General features: G+C 49.6%; 1 protein-coding gene across 1 annotated transcript; it reads right to left on the bottom strand.

Annotated features, from left to right (window-relative positions):
• Positions 1–5,950: 5,950 nt before the first annotated feature.
• On the bottom strand, positions 5,951–11,474 carry LOC132225636 (uncharacterized). The gene is given in 2 exon segments (XM_059680703.1): positions 5,951–10,781; positions 10,783–11,474. Coding segments are annotated over 2 exon segments (5,133 nt in total). The 5' UTR covers positions 11,085–11,474.
• Between the last annotated feature and the right edge of the window lie 289 nt (positions 11,475–11,763).

Here is an 11,763-nt window from a genome sequence, read left to right as displayed (position 1 = left end):
CAAATAGAGTGAAACCTCACTTCTCTAGTACCTCAAATATCCAGCAATGCTGTTCTAGACCAAATTATTAAAGGAAAAACTGGACAGGTTGTGGCATAAAACTTCAGATCTTGAGATGACCATATTATCAATAGCTTAACAATATTCAATAGTCTGCCATCTAAGAAGGATATCAAATTCTTTATTATACACTGCCAGCACTAACACAACACCCTGTTACTCATGACTGTGACCACCACCATCAATCACACCCCCCCCCCCAATAAAAACATAACTTCATTTTTGGACTTGCAGTTTCTTCACCCATCCTTGTGTTTGGAGTCTTATTACTTATCTCTACTGGTCTACAATATCCTCTTATTAGGTTTCGCTATCTTGAGGCAACAGACACTACTCAAACATTCCTGGCGTCTATATGTACTCTTTAGGTTAATGAGGAGCCACTCACTTCAGCTCTGTTTTCCCAAAATCAGTGGTTTCCATGGTGTGGCTTGACATCACAAAGCCTCAGCTTGACCATCCAGGAGTGGCGGGGGTGGCAGAAGATCCACAAATCTCAGACACTTTGGTTATAGAACAGAGACCTATCTCTGACCTCCTAAAATTTTTCCCAAACTGACCTCTCTTTCTCTCTCATTTCCTTTAGTTCCATTTAAGTCCAGCATATGGCAAGGAGGTGGTGTTTCCTCCAGGACATTTGCCATAATTCCCCGTCATTTCAATGGTCCATTCCACTAAGTTCAGATAGTAACGTTATATAGGATTTTGAGTGTTGTTTTAATTAATGTTTTATTTTAGAATAGATCCAGATTTAAAGAAAGATTGTGAAGATAATAACCATGTACACCATACCCAATTTCCCTTATTCCTAATATCTTACTTATATATGGGGCAAATGTAACATGAAGTGAATCATCAGTGAAACAGTTAGAGTGAAACCTCACTTCTCTACTATATCCAATATCCAGAAATGCTGTTCTAGACCAAGTTGTTAAAGGAAAAACTGGACCAGTTTTGGCATAAAACTTCAGATCGTTAGCTGAGCATCCTTTCAATAGATTAACAGTATTCAATAGTCTGCCATGTAAAAAGGAAATCAAATTCTTTATTATACACTGCCAGCACTAACACAATACCCTGTTCCTCATGACTGCGACCACCACCATCCATCCCATCCCACCCCCAATTCAAACCTAAATTAAACATCAGCTTCTTTTTTCCTTCCCAGTATAAGAAAGTGTTGTGAAAAGAATCCCCATTCAGACTTCTCCTTGTCCTTATGCTAAGTGTCTGGCTCAGTATGGAATGGCTTGTCTGGTGCCTAAACTAAAGAAATCTACATTACTCCTTTCTCACATGCCTGCCCACTTCTTAGATCCCTCCCCATAAGTGAAACAGAGTCAAACCTCACTTCTCTAGTATCTCCAATATCCAACAATGCTATTCCTGACCATGATGTTAAAGGAAAAACTGTACCAGTTGTGGCCCAAAACTTCACATCTTGAGGTGACCATACTTTCAACAGTTTAACAATATTCAATAGTCTGCCATGTAATAAGGAAATCAATTCTTTATTATACACTTCCAACACTAACAAAACACCCTGTTCCTCATGACTGAGACCACCACCATCCATCACACCCTCCACCCCCAAAACAAACATAAATTCACTTTTGGACTTAAAGTTTCTTCATCCATCCTTGTGTTTGGAGTCTTATTCCTTATCTCTACTAGTCTACAATATCGTCTTATTAAGTTTCGCTATCTTGAGGCAAAAGACAGTACTCGAAGGGTCCTGGCCACTATATACTCTTTAAGTTAAAGAGGAGCCACTCACTTCAGCTCTGGTTGCCCCAAATCAGTGGGTGCCATGGTGTGGTTTGATATCACAAAGCCTCAGCTTGACCATCCAGGACGGGTGGGGGTGGCAGAGGATGCAGAAATCTCAGACACTCTGGTTATAGAACAGAGACCTTACACTTAACTCCTAAAATTTTTCCCAAACTGTCCTCTCTCTCTCACTCATTTCCTCTAGTTCCATTATAGTCCAGCATATGGCTGGGAGGTGATGTTTCCTCTAAGACAATTCCCATACACCCCCGTCATTTCAGTGGTCCATTCCACTAGGTTCAGTTGCTACCATTTCCTAGGATTTTCAGTGTTGTTTTAATGGATGTTTTATTTTAGAATAGTTACAGATTTACAGAAAAATTTTGAAGATAATAACCATGTAAACCATATTCAGTTTCCTTTATTACTAATATCTTACTTACGTATGGGGCAAATGTAACATGAAGTGAATCATCAGTGAAACAGAGAGAAACCTCACTTCTCTACTATATCCAATATCCAGCCATGCTATTCTAGACCAAGTTGTTAAAGGAAAAACTGGACCAGTTGTGGAATAAAACTTCAGATCTTGAGCTGACCATCCTTTCAATAGTTTAACAGTATTCAATAGTCTGCCATGTAAAAAGGAAATCAAATTCTTTATTATACACTGCCAGCACTAACACAATACCCTGTTCCTCATTACTGTGACCACCACCATCCATCCCACCCCCCCAATCCATACCTAAATTAAACTTTAGCTTCTTTTTTCCTTGCTGGTATGAGAAAATGTTGAGAAATATTCCCCATTCAGACTTCTCCTTGTCCATATGCTAAGTGTCTGGCTCAGTATGCAATGGCTTGTCTGGTGCCCTAACTAAAGAAATCTACATTACTCCCTTCTCACATGCGTGCCCCCTCCTTAGATCCCTCCCCATCTGTGAAACACAGTCAAACCTCACTTCTCTAGTATCTCCAATATCCAACAATGCTGTTCTATACCATGATATTAAAGGAAAAACTGTACCAGTTGTGGCATAAAACTTCAGATCTTGAGCTGACTATCCTTTCAATAGTTTAACAGTATTTAATAGTCTGCCATGTAAAGGAAATCAAATTCTTTATTTTACACTTCCAGCACTAACACAACACCCAGTTCCTCATGACTGCGAACACCACCATCCATCCCACCCCCACCTCCCCCAAATACAAACAGAAATTCACTTTTGGACTTGCTGTTTCTTCATCCATCATTGTGTTTGGAGTCTTATTCCTTATCTCTAAAAGTCTACAATATCATCTTAAAAAGTTTCGCTATCTTGAGGCAACATACAGTACTCAAAGTGTCCTGGCCTCTATATATACTCTTTAGGTTAATGAGGAGCCCCTCACTTCAGCTCTGGTTGCCCAAAATCAGTTGTTGCCATGGTGTGGCTTGACACCACAAAGCCTCAGCTTGACCATCCAGGAGGGGCAGGGGTAGCAGAAGGTCCACAAATCTCAGACACTTTGGTTATAGAACAGAAACCTACCTCTGACCTCCTAAAATTTTCCCCAAACTGACCTGTCTTTCTTTCTCATTTCCTTTAGTTCCATTATAGTCCAACATATGGCAGAGTTGGTGATGTTTCTTCTAAAACTAATGCCATACTCCCCCATCATTTCAGTGGTCCACTCCACTATGTTCAGATATTAAAGCTTCCTAGGATTTTGAGTGCTGTTTTAATGGATGTTTTATTTTAGAATAGTTCCAGATTTACAGAAAAATTGTGAAGATAATAACCATGTACATGTAAGGTCCCCAAGAACCCCGGTAAGTCCGACGGAGGGGGCGACGACCCCAAGTCAAACGCAGAGACCGAAACTTGATGCAAAAGCAAGAGGTTCTTTATTACAAGCGCAGCGCAGGGGCTCTCAGGCAGACAGACAGCAACACAAGGAAAGTGCTGGCTGACTGGAGCCCTGAGCAATTGCAGGACATGAGTTTATAAAGGCAAAAACCACACGCAGGTGGCCGGTAAAACAGGGAACTAGGTTAACAGTTAACAGTTGACTCATTTCCTAAGGGGGGCAGTTGACTCATGTCCTAAGGGGCAAGGGTGGTCTGGTTTGCACAGACCAATCCCAGGAAGAGATAAAATACCTCTGCTGTGACTAGATCAGAGCTTGCTAAACCAGAGCTTACCGGAAAGGTCAGTCAGGGTGGAGGAGGGGGGGGAATTTTCTCTGGCCTTACATTCCCCCCTTTTCTTTTGGGGAGTTTCAATCATGGAACTACAGACCGATGTCCGAGGGTACAGGTTGATACCGCTGTTGGAGGACCATTACCTGGACTGCACTAATCCGGTCCCGGATAAAGGCAACTAGGCGGTTTAATATGCACGGCCCGAATGTCAGGAGGAGGAGAAGAATAACAAAAGGTCCCACTAGTGAAGATATTAGGGTTGTGAACCAAGGTGAACTATTGAACCATCCTTCAAACCATCCTTGTTTGGCTTCTCGCTCTCTTTTGCGAGTTTCTAATCTCTCTCTGAGCTTTGGCATGGAATCCTTTATAACCCCTGAATGGTCAGCATAGAAACAGCACTGCTCTTTGAGAGCGGCACACAGCCCTCCTTCCTTTAAAAATAAGAGATCAAGTCCTCGTCTATTTTGTAAGACTACCTCGGATAGGGAGGTTAAAGACTCCTCAAGCTTAGTGATGGAGTGCTCTATGTGTTTGAGGTCTTGATCTATAGCATTTCTGAGTTCTTCAGTATAGGTGGGGCCTTGGATGAGGGCTGTTGTCCCTGTGCCTACTCCCGCTGCGACCCCCAGACCTAGAAGGGCAGCTAAGGTCAGCGAGACAAGTTCCCGTTTACCTCGATGGGAAGGGGGATAAGAGTCAAATTCTCCTTCGAAGGCATTAGCTTGATAGTACATGATCCTGGGGACTAACTGGACAAGGATGCAATAATCTTGGGAGCGGTTGAAGACCTGAGCTGCTAATCATGGAGTGAGCCCCGTATTGCAAGCCCACCATCCCCCTGTTGGGGGCACTAAGTAATAGCTTGCAGAGGAGGGATTTGCTAAGGTCTCACTGCAGAGATGCTGGCGATCTTTTGGCACTTGTCCTATACATGTGCCCTGCCCTGAGACCTCAGTAAGGGTCAGCTTCCCATGCTGTCCCCATGAACAATGGTCATGGCTAGTGGCATTGGTATGGTTTCCCCGGAAGGCTATTCCTTCGTAGTAGGGGGGTCTCGTAGTTAAGCATAGCCAGCAAGACTCAGTCAGGTTAGATTTGGACATGTTTAAAGAACTATAGGCCCCCTCTACTAATCCTAATAGTCTCTGACTGGTGCTTGTCTCCGGATCTATGGGGTCTGCTAATTCCTCCCCGGAGACTGGACTGGTCCCTGCCGGCACTGGGGTCGTGAGGCGAGGTCTTCCTTTCGCAGGGAGCTGCCTGGACAAGACAGGATTTGGTCCCACTGCCACCGGTGGCCTGTAGTCCTGTACATCTAGTCTTATCTTAAAAAGGAGGCCATCATCATGGGAATTCTTGTACAGTCGCAGCCCCCACGTTAATCCCCATCGCCACTTGTTCAGCTCGTATGACCGCCCAGCTGGGGTAAAGGAGATATTCAGGGTATTAATCCATCCCTTATGACCGGAGGATTGGTCCCTATTTCTCTGAACTTGGATGAGGTCCCATGCAGGGGGCTTCCCGACCCAATATGCAGTACCGGTTGTTTCGCATCCCCATTCTGCACAATAGTACTCGCGTTCAGATCCACAATTTTTCCTATGTCCCTGCCTATCTTTGGGGCACACATAGAATTGGGTTGTAGAAAGACTCTCGCGGGCTTCGGAATAACTACAGAGTTTGGGGTAGCCATCCTTTCCCTTTCCTACTTGAGCCCGGGACTCTACTCCTGCTTTAGTTTCCTCTACCGATTCTTCAGGGAGATCCCATAGTCTATGTCCGGCTGCCATGGCACAGAGGTCTGGCGTTAAGTCTGGCCACCATGTTCCTTTAGGGGCAATGTTGGTGGTTGACCAAGCCGTCTGTCCAGTGTGGGGGGACATTACCCTCCAAGTTAGTCTCTTCGGGGCATGGGGGTTAGCTAGCAGGTCACTACTTATCAGTGGTAGGCTCAGCAGGAGGAGGAGAACGGCGGCGAATCCGCAGCTTGAGAGGGTTGTCTGTCCTCTCTGCAGTCCATCCATGGTAGGTGTCATCTGAAGGGGGTGCTTGCTTGACGTGGGAGGCGTGGATCCAGGCAGCTACACCGTCTACCTTGACTGCGGTCGGGGTTGTCAGCAATACCAGGTGTGGTCCCTTCCACCTTGGCTCAAGGTTGCCAGCTCGATGGCGTCTGATGTAGACGAAGTCTCCAACCTGGAACTGATGGGGGACCTGCAGTTCCCCTGGTTGGTAGAGGGCAGCCAGGGGAGTCCACACCTCCTTCTGGACAGTCTCGAGGGCCTTCAGCCTGGCAAGCATGGATTGAGGGGTATGAGTGTCTGTGGGCACAGACCATGGGTCAGCAGACAGGGGCGGAGGGGCCCCAAACAGAATCTCAAACGGAGTTACTCCTAAGGGGCCTGGTGTATTTCGCACGCGGAAAAGAGCGAAGGAAAGGAGGACCGTCCAGTCTGCCACGCCAGTCTCTAAGGATAATTTAGTCATAGACTCTTTTAATGTCCTATTCATTCTTTCTACCTGACCTGAACTCTGGGGCCTGTAAGCACAATGCAATTTCCAATCCGCCCCTAGTATCTTGGCCATTCCCTGACTTACCTGGGCAACGAAGGCCGGACCGTTGTCTGATCCGATTACCTTAGGAACTCCAAACCGAGGGAAGATATCTTCTAAGATCTTCTTGGCGACTATGGTTGCAGTCTCTCTCTTGGTGGGAAAGGCTTCTACCCAACCTGAGAAAGTATCTATAAAGACTAAGAGATACTTGTAACCGTAACGGGCAGGCTTTACCTCTGTGAAATCTACCTCCCAGTAACTTCCTGGTCGATCTCCCCTGAGTCTCTGTCCCTTCCCCACCTGGGATGGATGTAGGTTTACTAGTTGACATGCCTTGCATTGCTTGACTACTTCCTCCGAGAGGCGGTCGAGTTCTTTGACATAGTGTCCAGTGGCCCGGCTAGTGGAGCTGAGGTGTTTGGCCCCCAGGTGGGTGAGGCGGTGTAGTTGTTGGAGGTAGGCGGTGGCCGCTTCCCTTGGCACTACCATTTTCTCCCCCTCAGTCCTCCAAACCCCGAGTTCATCCTTGTGGTATTTTTCTGGCTTTTTAGACAGGTCTTCCTCTTCCTCTGGGGTGTAGTGGAGGGCCTCTGGCTGTGATACTGCGGGGCCGGCAGCGAGGGCAAGTAGCCGGGGTCCGAGAGCGGCCTGTCTCGCCTCAGTATCCGCCTTCCTGTTTCCCACAGCTATCTCTGAGGTCCCTTTCTGATGGCCGGGACAGTGGATGATAGCTACTTCCCAGGGGGCATGGACAGCCTCCAGGAGTTCGAGGATCTCCTGTTTATTCTTAATCTCCTTTCCTGCTGAAGTGAGGAGACCTCTCTGACGGTATATGGTCCCGTGCACATGAGCAGTAGCAAAGGCATAACGGCTGTCAGTATAAATATTAGCCCGGCTACCTTCTGCAAGTCTGAGGGCTTGGGTCAGGGCAATTAATTCAGCCTTCTGGGCCAACGTCCCTTCAGGCAAGCTGCTAGCCCAAATAGTCCGATCCTTGCTGACTACAGCTGCACCTGCCACCCTCTTACCTTCATAGAGGTAGCTGCTGCCATCTGTGAACCAGGTGATCTGAGGTTCTGACAAGGGGGAATCCTTGAGGTCTTTCCTGGGCCCGGTTTCTTCTGCCAAAATGTCGCAGCACGAGTGTAGGACTTCCTTACCCTCAGGATCTACCTCTGGCAGCAGGGTAGCCGGGTTGAGGACTACCGGAGCCCTGAAGTGGACTCGATCTTCATTTAACAGGAGACTCTGGTAGTGGGTCATCCGGGCATTGGACATCCACCGGTCCGGTGGCTGCCGAATAATGCTCTCAAGGGTATGCGGGGCCACTACAGTCAGTTTCTGCCCCAAGGTAAGCTTGTCTGCATCCTTTACAAGCAAGGCAGTGGTTGCGATCGCTCTCAGACAAGCCGGCCACCCTCTCGCCACCGGGTCTAGCCTCTTGGATAAGTAGGCTACCGGCCTCTTCCAGGGGCCTAAGGTCTGGGTTAGGACCCCTCTGGCCACCCCTTTTCTTTCGTCTATGAACAGAGTAAAGGGCTTGGCCACATCTGGTAGAGTCAATGCCGGAGCAGAGAGAAGGGCCTTCTTGATGTTGTCAAAAGCCTTCTGATGAGCCTCCCCCCATTCGAAGGGGTTCCCCTGTTTTGTCAGCGGGTAGAGAGGCTCCGCCAGGGTTGCGAAACCCGGAATCCAAAGGCGGCAGAAGCCGGCTGTCCCTAGGAACTCACGTACCTGTCGGGGGGTTTGCGGCCTGGGAATCTGGGTGACCGTGTTCTTCCGAGCCTCAGTGAGCCACCATTTTCCCTTCTCTAGAGCATATCCCAAGTAGGTTACTCTCCGCTGACATATTTGGGCCTTCTTGGCCGAGACCCAGTATCCTAGGCGGGAAAGCTCTAAAAGCAAAGCTCTGGTACCTGCTTCACAGTCCTCTTTGGTAGCTCCTGCGAGGAGGAGGTCATCCACGTACTGAAGAAGGGTGACTTGTGGGTGGTCAGCGCGGAAGACAGCCAGGTCTTGATGGAGGGCCTCGTCAAAGATGGTGGGAGAATTCTTGAATCCTTGGGGAAGTCGAGTCCAGGTCAGCTGCCCTGTCATCCCCGAGTCTGGGTCTCTCCATTTGAAAGCGAAGACGTTTTGGCTGGCAGGGTGCAGCCGCAGGCAGAAGAAGGCATCCTTTAAATCTAGAACTGAATACCACACATGAGACGGAGGGATAGAGCTCAGGAGATTATAGGGATTGGGAACCGTGGGATGAATGTCCTGCACCCTCTTGTTGACTTCCCTTAAGTCCTGCACCGGCCGGTAGTCGTTAGTTCCAGGTTTCCTTACTGGGAGGAGTGGGGTGTTCCAGGGGGAGTGGCATTTGACCAGGACCCCTAGGCGCAAGAGGCGTTGGATATGGACCCTGATTCCCCTCCAGGCCTCCTTTGCCATGGGATACTGTCGCACCGCGATTGGGGTTGCAGAGGACTTGAGTTCTATTACTACGGGGGGCCGTTCAGCAGCCAGGCCCATCCCCGCAGTCTCAGCCCAAGCCTCAGGGTATTGTTGTAACCACTCTCCTATCCCCTCATTCTTTTGGACTTTATCCTCAAACAGCAGGTGCTCATCTTCTAGTTGGAGTGTCAGGAGGGTAATCGGATCCCCATGTTGAGTTAGGGTCGGCCCTCGTGGGGTGAAGGTGATCTGAGCTCCCATTTTGGTTAACAAGTCTCTCCCCAGAAGGGGGGCAGGGCATTCTGGTATTACTAAGAAGGAATGAGTTACTTTCCCCATGCCTAAATCTACAGTCTGGGTAGTAGTCCAGGAATATTGTTCGTTTCCTGTTGCCCCTATTACCCAGGAAGTCTTCTGGGAGACCGGCCCTAATGGTTTTTTAAGAACCGAATACTGAGCTCCCGTGTCTACTAGGAAGTTGACAAGCTTCCCCTCCACCTTAAGGGTTACCCTAGGCTCGGGGAGGGGATCCGAGCCCCGACCTCTTCAATCACTATCTTCCTGGAGTGCCAGCGCCTTCTTCGCTAGTCTCTTTGGGCACTCCCGCTTCCAATGTCCTTCTTCCTTGCAGTAAGCACATTGATTCTTTCCTAACGGTGGCCTGTTGCCCAAGGTACCTGCCTGCCTTCCTTTTCCTTTCTCCTGTGGCTTACTCCCTTCTATTGCTGCGGCCAAGATACGGGTTAGCCTTTACTCTTCCCTTTTTTCCTTTTTTTCTTCCCTTTCCTCTCTCTCTCTCTCCTTCCGCTGCTCCTTCTCCTCCTCGGTCTCCCTCTTATGGTACACTTTCTCTGCCTCCTTAACTAAATCTTGAAGGGTAAAATCCTGCAGCCCCTCAAGTCTCTGCAGCTTTTTCTTAATGTCTAATGCTGACTGCCCTATGAAGGCCATGGCTACCGAAGCCTTCTGTCCCTCCGAGGTGGGGTCAAATGGGGTGTACCGTCTGAACGCCTCCATCAGTCGCTCGAGGAAAACAGAAGGCGGTTCAGTGGGCCCCTGGATGACCTCTCTTACCTTAGCCAAATTCGTGGGGCGCCGAGCCGCCCCTCTGAGGCCGGCCACTAGAGTCTGGCGGTAGACCTTCAGGTGCTCCCTACCTTCTGCCGTGTTGAAATCCCAGTCCGGCCTGTCCAGAGGAAAGGCCGCATCCACCAAATGGGGGAGTTGGGTTGGCCGGCCGTCGTGGCCGGGGGCGTTCTTCCGGGCCTCCAAAAGAATCCGCTCCCTTTCTTCTGTAGTAAAGAGAGTCTGGAGAAGCTGCTGACAATCGTCCCAAGTGGGCTGGTGAGAGAACATAAGGGACTCGACCAGCCCCGTTAGGCACTGGGGATCTTCTGAAAAGGGAGGGTGGTTAGTTTTCCAGTTATAGAGATCTGCTGAGGAGAAGGGCCAGTACTGGAGTGGCTGGAGCGGGGCTGACTCATCATCGTCCCCGCGGGAGGGTGGAGGCCCGTATGGCCGGAGAGGGCAGGCCACGGTCGAATCTGGGGACATGGGATGTCTCCTCTGGCTCCGGGTTCCCTGAGCCGGTCCTCCCGCTGGAGCGAGGGGTGCCGAGGGCTCCTCCGGTTGCTCTGGCTGGAGAGGAGAATGGGTAAGGGGGTGGGGAGTCCAAGAGGAGGAGGTCGGCTTGAGGGTCGTCCAAAGGACGTTTCGTTTGGTCTGCGGGAGGTGCCTGGGCCACGAGAACCCGGGAGGTACCGGACGGCAGCCAGGGTTTCAACCAAGGGGGAGGGTTTTGGACCAGGTCCTGCCAAATGACGATATATGGCTGTTGGTCCGGATGGCCCGCTAGTCCTGACTGGAACACTTTGTTCTTTACTGCAAAAATAATAGACAGGTCAAAAGTCCCATCCGCTGGCCACCCCATGCCTAGGGCTGGCCAGTCGGATGAACAGAAAGTCTGCCAAGGACCCTTCTTGACACTGACGGAAAGGTTGAGTCCCCGACTCCGGACGTCCTTCCAGTGTGCCACTGTAAGAGAAAGAGGGGTGCTGCTTCCTTGGCCCATGTTACCTGGATGGGAGAGGAGGAGTAGAAGACAAAAACAAAGAACAAACAATGACGCGACAAGACACCGGATCCACAAGGATTTGCACAGATACAGAATGGCAGCTGAGGGATGATATCCCTCCCTGACGCTAGTCCGGCCGGACACGCGAGTGCCCGTTGCCGGACAGCCAGAACCAGAAGTGACCAAGACCTCTTGGTCACCGTCCGTCCCTGGGGCGTCCCCCAGGGTGACAGTTTTTCTGGCCGAAGACCCTTCGACCAGAGGAGCCGACTCCTGACGGAGCCGACAACCTGTCTTCCCGAAAAACCGAAACTAAAAACGAACAAAGGACAAGACAAACACTGAACGACTCCGGAGTCTGCTTACCTCCAAGACCGATCCTGGCACTTGAGGGGTAGCCGCCCCAAATCCCGGATGAGCCCCCAAATGTAAGGTCCCCAAGACCCCCGGTGAATCCGACGGAGGGGGCGACGACCCCAAGTCAAACGCAGAGACCGAAACTTGATGCAAAAGCAAGAGGTTCTTTATTACAAGCGCAGCGCAGGGGCTCTCAGGCAGACAGACAGCAACACAAGGAAAGTGCTGGCTGACTGGAGCCCTGAGCAATTGCAGGACATGAGTTTATAAAGGCAAAAACCACACGCAGGTGGCCGGTAAAACAGGGAACTAGGTTAAC

The sequence above is a fragment of the Myotis daubentonii genome, chromosome Y (assembly GCF_963259705.1).
Source record: "Myotis daubentonii chromosome Y, mMyoDau2.1, whole genome shotgun sequence".
Classification (NCBI taxonomy): domain Eukaryota; kingdom Metazoa; phylum Chordata; class Mammalia; order Chiroptera; family Vespertilionidae; genus Myotis; species Myotis daubentonii.
Note: the sequence above shows the minus strand (reverse complement) of the source record. Positions and strands in the feature narration are given on the sequence as shown.